The 12,326-nt window shown below is 45.5% G+C and overlaps 1 protein-coding gene across 2 annotated transcripts in view; it reads right to left on the bottom strand.

Moving 5' to 3' along the window:
- Mtmr12 (myotubularin related protein 12) overlaps positions 1 to 9,515 on the bottom strand; it is a 68,464-nt gene extending 58,949 nt beyond the window's left edge. Inside the window, exon 1 of one of the 2 annotated variants that reach the window (XM_085676618.2) lies at positions 9,329 to 9,515. In XM_085676618.2, the coding sequence (XP_085532744.2) occupies positions 9,329 to 9,409 (81 nt within the window). In that variant the 5' untranslated portion in view covers positions 9,410 to 9,515. Of the gene's footprint in view, positions 1 to 9,096; positions 9,119 to 9,328 lie in introns of those variants that run through there. The other variant, XM_085676619.2, reaches the window with a different exon arrangement.
- Between the last annotated feature and the right edge of the window lie 2,811 nt (positions 9,516 to 12,326).

Genomic DNA, 12,326 nt, shown 5'->3' with positions numbered 1-12,326 from the left:
CCTCTTAGGCAGCCAGCTCTGTGCTTTAGAGCCATCTGGAGACCTGCTGTCCCTCCAACACAATGGGAAGCTCCTGCATAGAGTTTCTTTGGATTCCTAATTTTAGCCAGTGTTAAGCAATGGTAGGTACATAAAGATGCTGAACAAATAAAGAATCTTCCAGTTCTAGTTATTAATAATAAGGGCATCTATAAGCTTATAAGCTGTCAGGCATCTTCCACAAGGCCAGTATGGAGCAGAATATTTTACATGTACTTCTCACCCTACTGAAGTGTCTGACCTACTGGGCACAACACCCAGGGAACACTGGAGTTTCTCTTGCCACTCTGGGCCTTGCTACTTACTCAGCAGGTAGAAAACAATGATCATTAAGAACAAAACGGGAGCTGGGAGGTGGTGGTGCATGCCTTCAATCCCAGCACTCAGGAGGCAGAAGCAGGTGAATCTCTGTGAGTTCAAGGTGATACTTAGACCCTGACATTTTGGCTCTCTTCCCCAAAAGCAAGCAATAGAGGAGGTAAATGGTACCTGTGAAAGGCTACCTACCAACCCTGATAATACAAGATGGACACAAGAAATGGACTACTGAAATAGTAAGCCAAAACAACATAGTCCTGGAAATGCCTTTGAAATAAACAGAAGGCATATGATTTTGCTTAAGCTAATTGTGATTTCATTTAATCCACTCATACCTTAAATGAGTCCCTGGACACATGTGATAAATGAGCAAAATTCAGCCTTTGACAGAAAAGCCTGATAGAAATAAGCAAAGAGGAAAAGTCTAGGGCACACAATGAGACAGTAAAATGCCAAAGGACAACGTTAATAAAGAAAAAAGCTGACGCCTATGTTCTCACTAGGTCGAATTTTAAATATAAGCAAATCATTCTCAACGTATAAAGGAACAAAAAAAGGAAAAGAAACTTTCAGAGATAGTGAAAACTACTGTTACTGCAGTGAACTTTCCTCTCACGGCAACCATGGCAACCACCACAACAAAACACTCCACTTATTAACACCTTAACCAGAAAGAGCTCTTTCCTCTAAGATGACTAAGCAAGCACTGTATGGAACACCCTAGTGGCATCATCATCATCATAATAATCACCTATACTTATTGAAGGCTATGTGCCAAGAATTCCACCAAGACCTTCCTAAGGGCAGTCAGAGTTAATGGTCATGAGTGGTCACACACCTATGATATAAGAAGGGTGTTACTACCATTCCAATTCTCCAGTTGGAAAACAAGAGAGGTTTAAAGGAGCTGGTCTCCCCTGCTAACATGCAGAGCCATTGGCAAGCTTTTGCTTTCTGTAGTTATGTCCCACAAGGTGTGCAGGGGTGGAGGTGGGCTCCAGTGTCCTTCCACCTCATTTCTTTCTGTCTTCTTCCCAAAGAAACAGATTAATCTAGTTCAAAGTCAGATACAGCCTTCCAGCACCTAGAAGGTTAATGCAGGAGGATCATGAAAGGTTTGAGGGCAGTCTGGGATACCTAGTTTGTTCCAGGTCAAGTCTTGGTCAAAATATGACATGCACAAACAACTAAAAATAAAATATATCAGGGCTGGGAAAAATAGCTCAGTGGTTAAGAGAACATACTGCTCTTCCTAGGGACCTAAGTTCAACTCCCAGAACCCACCTCAGGTGGCTCACAACTGCCTGTAACCCCAGCTCTAAGGGGATCTAACACCTCTGACCTCTGTGAACACTTGCATTCATGTGCAAATACCCACACATACAGATAATTAAAATAAATCTTTAAAAATAAAATACATGGTGGTGTGCAACTTTGATCTCGGCATTTGGGAAGCAGAGACAGACAGATCTCTGTGAATTCAAGGCCATCCTGGTCTATATAATAACACTCTATCTCAAAATAAAATCTTTTTTTTTTCTTTTTGAGACAGGGTTTCACTATGTAGCTGTGGCTGGTCTAGAACTATGTATACAGACCAGATTAGCCTCCAAGTCACAGAGATCTGCCTGCCTGCCTCTGCCTCTGAGCCCAGCTCACTAAAATAAATCTTAAAACAACAACAAAGTAAGCACTCCATCTGCTGTGAACACCTACCTCTGTTATTTCCTAAACGGCACAGAAGTCCCCAGGTGCCACCATGAGCATAAGCCTAGCAAAGTGAAGAATGCAGCTTCAAAGGCTGCAAACCTATTGATGAGACACAAGGACAATTCCCCGCTGTTAAGACAGCTTGTACACACCCTACGAATATGGGGCAGTTCATCTACAAATCTGACAACCACATGCAGCCTGGAAAGTTTTACACATCCACATTGCAACCACACGGCACATACATGCAAACACATATGCACAGATAAGGCCTGAACAGACTCCAAACAGATTCTTTCTGAAACCCACGTGTCACATGGGATGATTCCATACAGAACAGTCCAAAAGCATCCAACATCCTGCTGAGGACATGCAAAAAAGATGACAGCTTTAACCTAGTAACCATTTAGGATTTAGGATACTTAGGATGCCGCTTTCTGCACCCTAAGGTTCTTCCTGCATCCTAAGGTTCTGACTTTGTCCTTCTGGTGCTGGGATCAAGTCCTGGTCCTTGCACATCTACCACTGACTGAGTCTCACTGCCACCCTGGGAGTAATGCTGGAGATGGCAGGAGGGTGTAAAGGAGGAGGCAGCGTGTGGCAGCTGTCTGGTCAGAATGCAGGAAGTGCTACTTGGCAGAGCCTTCAGATGCACCATCTGCAGATTGTATGGTGTTGGATCTAACCCAGGGAGATGCCACAGGAAACACATGTAGGAGAAAAAAAAAAGCGGAAGCTTGGACAGATCATCAAACTAAAGCCACAGCTAAGAAAGTGATTGTTTTAGGAAGAACTTTTTTTTCTTTTTTTTTTTTTTTTTTTCCGAGACAGGGTTTCTCTGTAGCTTTGGAGCCTGTCCTGGAACTAGCTAGCTCTTGTAGACCAGGCTGGCCTCGAACTCACAGAGATCTGCCTGCCTCTGCCTCCTGAGTGCTGGAATTAAAGGTGTACACCACCACTGCCCAGCAGGAAAAACTTTTGATGTCTTTCTTTGGCCTATTAAATCATTATCAGCGACCGCCATCTTTGAGGTAATTTGGCGGGGGCAATGAGGATACAACTCAGAGATAGAGTGCTTGCCTAACACATGCAGGCCTTGTTCAATCCCCAGCCCAACTAATTAATTATAATAAATAATAAATAAATACTTGCTAAGGGAAGGGGACCAGGCTGTACATTTTAATACTGCATTAACAGAAGAAAAGCAGTGTGTCTCATACACACAGATGGCAAGCACTGGATGCATTAAAAAAACAGTGGGGAAAGTGTCTAAGTTTTAAAAAAAAATTTTCAAAATGGAGAAAAGGCTATGGAGTTATAGATTAAAAAAAAAAAAAACAGAGCCATGGAGATAGCTGAGTGAGTAAATGCTCTTGCCTTCAAGCCTGACAACATGAGTTCAATTTGGGGTCTACACTGTGGAAGGAGAAAAGAACCAACTCCTCAGAGTTGTCCTCTATAAACACGCTGGGCTTGCACATGGGCTCGTGTGTGTGTGTGTGTGTGCATGCATGCACACGTACTAAATTTTAAATGTAAAAACAACAAAGAAGTAATGCATCTAAGTCAGACAGTGACAGTGTCTGTTTGTAACCCTAGCACTTGGGAGGCAAAGTCAGGTGGATCTCTGAGTTTGAGACCACCCTGAACTACAGAGCAAGTTTCAGGACAGCCAGGCTAGAGAGAAACCCTGTCCCCTCCACCCCCGCCCCCCACAAAAAAAGAACAAAGAAATCAAAGAAACAAAAACCCAACAAAACAAAAAACATGCAAAAAAAAATACATCTAAACTTTGCCTTTAAAAAGCATTTTTACTGCCAGGACTGAGGCAGAATCTCTGTTTGAGGATAGGCTAATTTCTTCTTCATACTATTTATCCATCAAAGTCATCAAAGTAAATGATCATCAAGTTGGCCGTGATGGTGTACATATGTAATCCTAGTACTCAGGAGGTAAGGCAGCAAGCTTGATTTCCAGACTAATTTGGTCTACATGGAGTTCAAGGCTAGTTGGGGCTACATAGGTAGACACTGTATCAAAATATACACAAAACAAAATGTTTTAAATTTTTTGGTGTCTATTCTGTAGACCACGATAGCTTGACTGGATGCCTGGAATGCTGGGTACACAGAGCAGAGACTGAGTAAGCATCTGCTGAGCTGGAAAACAGGGCCTCTCGAGACAAAGACAGCCATGAGTCCCTTACGTACCTTCAGTAAGTCTCAGAGCAGCACCTAACAACAACAAAGGGGAACTGTCATGGAAAGGCACCAGTGAGAAAGCACTTCAGTGTGCCACAGCCATGGAAACAAGCCTGTTATGCTAACGAAAATCTCCTGACTCCACAAATAAATGAAGAAGGAAACACAGAATCAGACCATTCCATTTAAATAGTGTACGGGAGGATCAAATTGCACAAATACAGGATTACAGGTTCAGTCCTCATCAAAGAAATGGTCCTACACAAGGACTAGGAAATAATGCATTTGTTTCCCTGGGAGATAAAGAGAAATGTATAGCTCTTACAATTAAAAAAAATTCCTTTTCCATCTCCATCTCTCTTCTTGACTTTTCTCCCTGTCTTAGTGTTTCTGTTGCTGTGATAAAACACTTTGACCAAAAACAACTAGAGGAAGAAAGGCTTTACTTGGCTCACCCACCCTTCCAGGTCACACTCCATCACTAAGGGAACTCTATGGAGAAGCGCTGTTTCTTGGCCTGCTTTCTTATACCACTCAAGACCATACAAAACCTTTCCGGAGTTCCTACAGGCAGGGGCATGACTAAGCCATCACTGCTGGATCTTTAGGAGACAGTTCTTTGTTCAGCCACCCTGCTGTGCCCATGTGCAAGGGTATTTAACTTTGCAGAGCCTCAGTTTACACATCTGTAATATGGGGGACAAGTTATATTTTTCTCCTCAATCTAAAAACATCCACAAGATAAGTTACTGGTACTATGACTAGTGTATCCAAATCAAACAAAGACGACACACCACGAGGAAGTACATTTTAACCATATTTAGAACGCCATGTAAAAACAGGTGGATGTGGCAGCACCTTGAGAGCTGACATTCTCCAGGTTGATTTTAAAGAACACACAAGCACCAGCAAAGCTTTCTATTTAGCACTGAATCACGACAGAAGGCACTTCTGTCAAAACGCATCTTCCTCCTAGTACTGCCGGTTGTCCTCTCCTAAAAGCTTGTGGGCCCAGTCACTGGCCATATCTAATCATTAAAAATGGCCAAAAGGGCTGGGGAAATTACTCAGCAGTTAAGAATACTTGTTGCTCTTGGAGAAGACCCGGATTCGGTTCCCAGCACCCAACCGTGACTTATAACTATCTGTAACTCCAGTTCCAGGTGCTCAGATGACTTCTTTTGACCTATTTGGGCACCAGGGTAAACATGTGGTATATATTCAGGGAAAACACTCAGACACATAAAATAAAATAAATAAATTCTTTTAAAAATGTCAAGGTAGCTTAGGAAAGCACTGATAATTTGAAGACTCAAAACTGTCATTCGGTCTCAGTTTTCTAAGTACAGAATCACCTGATCTGAACATCAGTCACTTCAGGTATTTACGCTACGGGCCTCTCCTATCGCTTTCTCCACTCAAGAACAAAGGCCCTAACTGAAGCTTAACAACTGACATGGAGCAGTGTTTACAGAATCCAGTTTTGGTGAAAATGGCAGCTGAGACTATGACTGTTAGTATTAATCCCACTGGTAAGCTCCACCCACAACCATACATTGTACACGTATATCTAATAGGATGCATTGTAAGTTAGCAAGTTTGTAATTTTCTATTTAGAGAGTGTGTGTACGTGTGGGGTGCTCACATGCCACAGTGTGAAAGTCACAACTTGTAGAAAATGGTTCTCTCCTGCCATTTGAGTCCCGTAGATTGAACTCAGGTTCTTTGGGTTCTCGGATGTGGCAGCAGGTTCCCTTACCCACTGCACCATCTCCCTAGCACAAGTTCATTACGTGGGTGGTTAACACCAAATCCAGCCTTTTTTTTTTTTTTGTAAGATTTTTAATTTTGTGTCTATGAATGTGTATGTGTTTGCCACAAATGTGTGTCTGAGGAGGCCAGAAGAGGGACCCTGGACTTACAGGGGGTTGCAAGGTACTGTTGTTCGTGCCGAGAACCAAACTCAGGTCTTCTGCAAGACCTACCAAGCAGCGCAAGTTTCTAACTGTTACTTAATCTTTGGTATGACCTCATCTGCCTTTTCTACAGTGAACACTTTTGGCTCCTGATGTCATAATTCAAACAGGTGTTCCATTTTCACACTGAACGTGGTTTTGTACTCAAAGTGTCACCAGATGTGTCCCTGGAACACAGCTCAACATGTCTGCTACACACTGCCAGGAACAGTGCAACCTGTGTTTGAGGCCAGGCTAGGATAGGGGTACAGTGATGTTTCTAGGCACCGGCTATCTATCTAGCAGCAAGGTGGCCCCAGATTCCTGCCTCCTGTACACCTCCACCAGCTTCCCACTTACTAGTAACCCTCTGAACAGATCATGCCATGACCAAAGGTCCCAAGTTCAGGAAAGTTCAGGATTTCACCTACCACATTTGGGAGAATCGATGACAAAACAACTTGGGTTACTTAGGCAGAGGTCCAAAAGCTGGAGTCAGCTACTACCCTACACTTCAGGCTATCAAATGCTGGAGTCAGCTACTACCCTACACTTCAGGCTATCAAATGCTGGAGTCAGCTACTACCCTACACTTCAGGCTATCAAATGCAGTTCCTCTGGATCACAAGGGGAAAAAAAGAGATCATATTTAACAACTTCATCTTCAACTACTTAGTGAATGCGTTTGAATAGGAGGTACTGACCCTTGATAAGTTCTATTTTGGCTCTCTGAAGCTGCCTTTGCAAGTTCTAAGACGTGACCCACAGGCTTATCACCGGGAGCAGGCATCATTACACTACAAGGTGTAAAGGCTCTGGCAACTCAGTCAACCACCAAGAAGAAAGCATCTTAACTGACAAAATTACCAATAAGGAAAGGCTAGTATGAAGAAGGGGTGAAGGGCTAGGGATGTGGCTCAGTGGTAGAGCATTTGTTTGTCATGGTGGAGACCCTAGAGCTTCTCTCCAGTACTGCACAAAGTGGAAAAGTAATACCAGATGGGATGGGGCCTCTTCAGGGTGGTGTGGTCCAGGGTGATATAGCTGAAGACCAAAATAAATAAAAGGTACACATAGCCCTCAGAACACACAAGACAGACAGACAGGAAAGCAGAAGGAGGGTAGAAAGAGTGGATGCCAGTCTTCAAAGAAGGGTCCTGAGGCTCCCACTGGGTGAACCAAGAGGACTCTGAGCCACATCAGCAGCACTCTCAGGGCTGCTCATCCATTTCTAGAAGCATGGTGGCTAGCAAAGCTATCTACTTCAAAATAAACTGCGTTCTCACCTCCTCCCACCATTATCCTTTAATAAACCATGCACAGCTGAGAACTCCATCCAGTACAAACTACAACCAAGATGCCCAGCATCCTCGCGGCAGTTTTCGATGCAGAAACACAAAAGTGCCTTCTAAAAGGACTCAAAAACTGTGACCACAGAGAGCTGAACCACTCGCTGCCTTTCCGACCACCGCTCAGAGGAAATATCAAGCAGGGGCCTGTGGGCAAAGAGTGCACTTTCAGATGAAGGAGCTGAGCGCACTTGAACTCTGACCACACTTCAGAAAAGGTCCCACTTGTAGCTGACTCCGGCAAACTAGGAAAGCTTACAAAGTTACCTTTCAACTAGGGTGCTATCACAGAAAGATAATGAGAAACTGACCACGTTACCTCTAGGGGAATACAGGGAGAGACTGGTGAACATGGAAGCTGACCCCGCCTCTCTATCAAGTTCCGACAGAGGAAGTGGTTTTTATTTGAAAATTAAGACTAAAAATAGCACCCATTTTACTACTCTCCACTAGATGTCTGGATTTTAAGACACACATGCAAAGGCCGCAAGGCCCCAGGTCTCTGACTTTACATCCCTGGCCCACCTGTTTCCTCACTGAACAGTGGTAAAAAGTGAGAAGACATTGAGAGGCAGTGAATTTGGCAAAGCAAATTCCTACCTGGATACTACTGATCAAATTGCAGAAGTTGGGCCCGGTAGTAACGTCTTTAGTCCTAGTACTCCGGAGACAGAGGCAGGCGGATCTCTGTGAGTTGGAGGCCAGCCTGGTCTACAGAACGAGTTCCAGGACAACCAGGCTACATAACAGAGAGACCCTGTCTCCAATCAACAAACAAACAAGTAAAATCACAGAAACAGAATACAATCTGCACAAATCCAAAATGAGAAGGCGTTTAATAAAAGATAAAGAAGTCCCAGAAGTCTTCAACATGGCTAGGTTGTAGCTCTCCCTGCGCCTTCTCATCCAGGAACACTGTCAACAGGCAGCCTGCCCTGTCCAGGACCCCTTACCTAGACCACTCTTCCCAGGTTTCTAACATCTTCCCAGTCTTGATTGAAATACCACCTTGCAAGAATGAAACGATGCCTTTCCCTCATTATCTTCTAAAAATCGTACAATTAACTTATGTATACGTTTACTGTTTCGCTTTTTACGTAAGCTCCCTGGGAACGCGATCTTTGTTCTGATCACTGATACTTATCACAAGCGTTCAGGATCGTGCCCGGCACATAGTAGGAACTCAGAAAATTCATTTCCCCAGTGAATGTGCTTCTTGACTAACTGCACAGATTGGAAGGGGTGAGATGAAAAGGGGGCGGGAGGAGGATTCTCTGGGGAGAGACGGAAAGAGGCCAGGGCCGACCCACATTCCCTTCAGCAGCGCCGACGGGGGAAGCAGTGCACCATGTCCCGTCAGCGGCATCAAATGGCACTAAAGGCAGCAGGATTCGCTACAGACGAGCTCTCAAAATTCACGGAGAAAGCCCAAGGCATGGCATACCCACCAGGCTGCGGGCTGCTGGAGGAACCCCACAGGAGTCCCGACCACGCAGCCTTTCTGCTCCCTTCCCCTCCGGATACCTGGGGCGCCCCGGCCGCAGGACCTCCGGACTCCGGCTCCCGCCCATAGGCGCGAGTGACGAGCGTCAGGGCCCTGCCCCAGCACCTGCACAGCCAGCCTCAGGGGTCCGGGCCGTGGCTCGCCCGGAGGCCCCAAGGCGTCCAGCCGCTTCGCCCCGCCCGGCACCAGGGCAGGAAGCGCCCCTGCCCCGGTCGCTCCACCCGCCGCCGCGCTCGCCCGGCGCTCTCTCACCTCAGGACGCACGTACGATACGAAGGAAGGCTTGGGCGCCTTGGTGCCGCCGCCACCGCCGACTCCCCCTTTTCCCAGCATTCCCCCGCCTGGCGAAGCAGCGACGCGCGGCAGCAGAGGCGGCAGCTCGGGCTCGGGCTCCGGCAGCGGCGGCGGCCACCAGCACCAGCGGCCGGGGCTCCGCCCATCCCTAGGGCCGCGGCGGCCGCGGTACCGCCCGCATCCGGCTCGCCGATTACACCGTTCGCCCCGCCCAGGTCGCGCGCCCCGCCCACCGACCGTGAGGCACGCCCACTGCCGCTCTCGTTTCTCAGGCTGGGAGGTCCCGCCCACAGCCCCAGAGCGGGCCACGCCCACTCTCTTGTTGGCCCGAGCGTCTGAGCGCCTTTCTTGGCTTCTTGCTCGGTTGGTCTGTCTCAGGCAGAGCCCGCCCCCGGCGTCCTCTGATTGGCGCGGGGCGCTACCTGAAGAGATATTTGCTCTAGCCAATCCTGAGAGCGTTCTCTCCGGACTGCCCCACGATTGGATAGCGGAAATGTCGCCGTTGGTCCAATGGTCCCGCGGTCACTAAGTTGTTAAGGGCAGTCGTTCAAAGCCCTGTCTTTATTAATTTGCCAGCAGCTTTGAAATTGAGCGTCCGAAAACTTGCTGAACAGAATCCCTCCGTAGTGACTTCAAATCCACATGGACGACGTTCAGACTTTAGATAGAACAAACAGGAACTAAATGGTAGACTGGAGAGACCATAAAATGTTTTGCCAAATTCAAACTTTTGTCCCTTGCTTTGTTTCTAACCGGTAAGCTATCAAAAGCCATTAGGAGTTATATAGTCTCCCAAGTTATCGACAAATTTCTCATTTTACGCCAAGATTGTAAATAAAACGCACACATACACACCGTTTAAATTCCACCTTTTGGGCACTTGATACTGCGTGAGACAGAAGACTGCAGTTCCTTAGACTTCCATCTACTGGGACGAGCCAATAAACATTAGCAGTTAAATTTTCAAGTGTTCGGCACCTTGCTGTGCATTGTTCTAAACAATAGGTTTGGGATTTTTTTTTTCCTTTTCCTTTTTTAATCCCAGCTGAGTACTACTTCTTCCCAGAGCTCTCCGAAATAAAATATAGGTGACGAAGTGGGGATGGCCGTGCACACCTGTCATCGCAACACCTGGGAAGCCAGACAAGAAGATTATGAATTTGGACTCGGACTACTTAGGAAGTGTCATATCAACCTGGGCTATAAATAAGACCATCTCAAAAACTAGCAAAAGATTAACTGATTTCTTCCAGGTTGGTTCCCAGGAAGAAGAAGTCAAGGGACCCCTCGGTTCAGCTGTGAGAATTTGCCAGACAGATTCTGTTGCTTTTGTTTTCAGCATCTGGCCCAATTCATGAGCAGAAATACTGGCTTTTGATAGAAATTTACCTAGCAAATGTCCCTCCCTTCAGGCCATCGTTCATTAAAACATTACTTTAATACCCTTATCTTTATTTTTTTTTATTTTTCAAGACAGGGTTTCTCTGTAGCTTTGGGGCCTGTCCTGGAACTAGCTCTTGTAGACCAGGCTGGCCTCGAACTCAGAGATCCCACCTGCCTCTGCCTCCCGAGTGCTGGGATTAAAGGCGTGTGCCACCACCGCCCGGCTACCCTTATCTTTAATATCAGCTGATGGCAAGCCCAGTTGTAATATAATATGATTCTGAAAACTTGACACTGGCTCTGATCTACACACTTCCCAGGAATTAAAGCCAGCAAATCTGAGTTTTTAAATACCTAAAAGCCAGCTGGTTTGCCATTCTCTGGATGTGTCCCTTCCCTTCCCCTCTTCACTTCATATGTTAGAACATAACCTCATGTGATATTGTTAAGAAATGGGGCTTGGAGTGCAGCTTCACACGCAAGATAACCAGATCCTCCACAGATTTGTTGTTCTTGTCAGCCTCTGCCTTTTGCCGGAGGGTTTCAATAATGGAGTGAGGAGGGTTTATCTCCAGCTGCTTCTTTGAAACTTCACTCCTGGGGCTGAAGAGATGGCTCAGTGGTTAAGAGCACTCACTGCTCTTCTAGAGAACCCCGGGTTCAATTCCCAGCACCCACATGGCAGCTCACAACTGTCTGTAATTCCAAGATCTGACACTCACAGACATACATGCAGGAAAACCACCAATGCACATAAAATAAAATAAAAAGAAAGAAACTGCACTCCTGTTTTCCAGCTTCAGCCTAGAGGATCACCATACACATGCTAACAGGATCTACAGGATGATCAAGCTTGGTCGAGGTATTGATGAGGATGGTCCTGCTGTGGATGACGCCAGTGCTGCTGTAACTGAAGAAATGCCACCCCTGGGAGGAGTTGATGACACATCACGCATGGAAGAAGTAGACTAAGCTTCACCAGAACTCTATGTTTGATGCTTACTTTCACGTCTTCTGATAGTATATTTCCCAGGATTTTTGTCTATTTTTGTTAACATTTAAAACATCCGTGTGGCATGAAAATGAAGAAGAGAAAGTTTCTTTCTTCCTGTGTGATTCTGTGATACTATCGGTTTGGTTCAATAGGTTGGAAGAACATTTATTGTAAGATGTAATGTAACCTATTAACTTCGTGGTCTGAAGTGTTTAGCTGTCAAGCTGGATTCCTTATTAGACCAAATAATTTGTCACTTGGAATTTTCTGAGATATAGCTTTATACTTAAAAGGAAAAAAAAGATGGCTTCATTTTCATCTTAAAAATTTTCATCCCCTATAGTTAGCTCTGCAGGTGCTAGTCTTAAAAGTAAGCACACAAGCTAAAACAACGGAGGAATTCTCCATGTGATTTGTTTTTCAAAGTATCGAGAACAAAATTCTAAGCTTCCCTAGGTCTTGTTACTCAGTAAGGTCTGTGAAATATAGCTCTCAATCAGATTCTGCTTTAAAAGGTAAATGCAGATGAGAAAAAAAGAAATGGGGCTTGGAGGAGGTGATTAAGTCTTGAGGGAATGT

The sequence above is a fragment of the Myodes glareolus genome, chromosome 15, assembly GCF_982192425.1.
Source record: "Myodes glareolus chromosome 15, mMyoGla1.1, whole genome shotgun sequence".
In the NCBI taxonomy this organism is placed as follows: Eukaryota; Metazoa; Chordata; class Mammalia; order Rodentia; family Cricetidae; genus Myodes; species Myodes glareolus.
The sequence above is the reverse complement of the archived record's forward strand: the minus strand, read 5'-3'. Positions and strand labels throughout refer to the sequence as shown.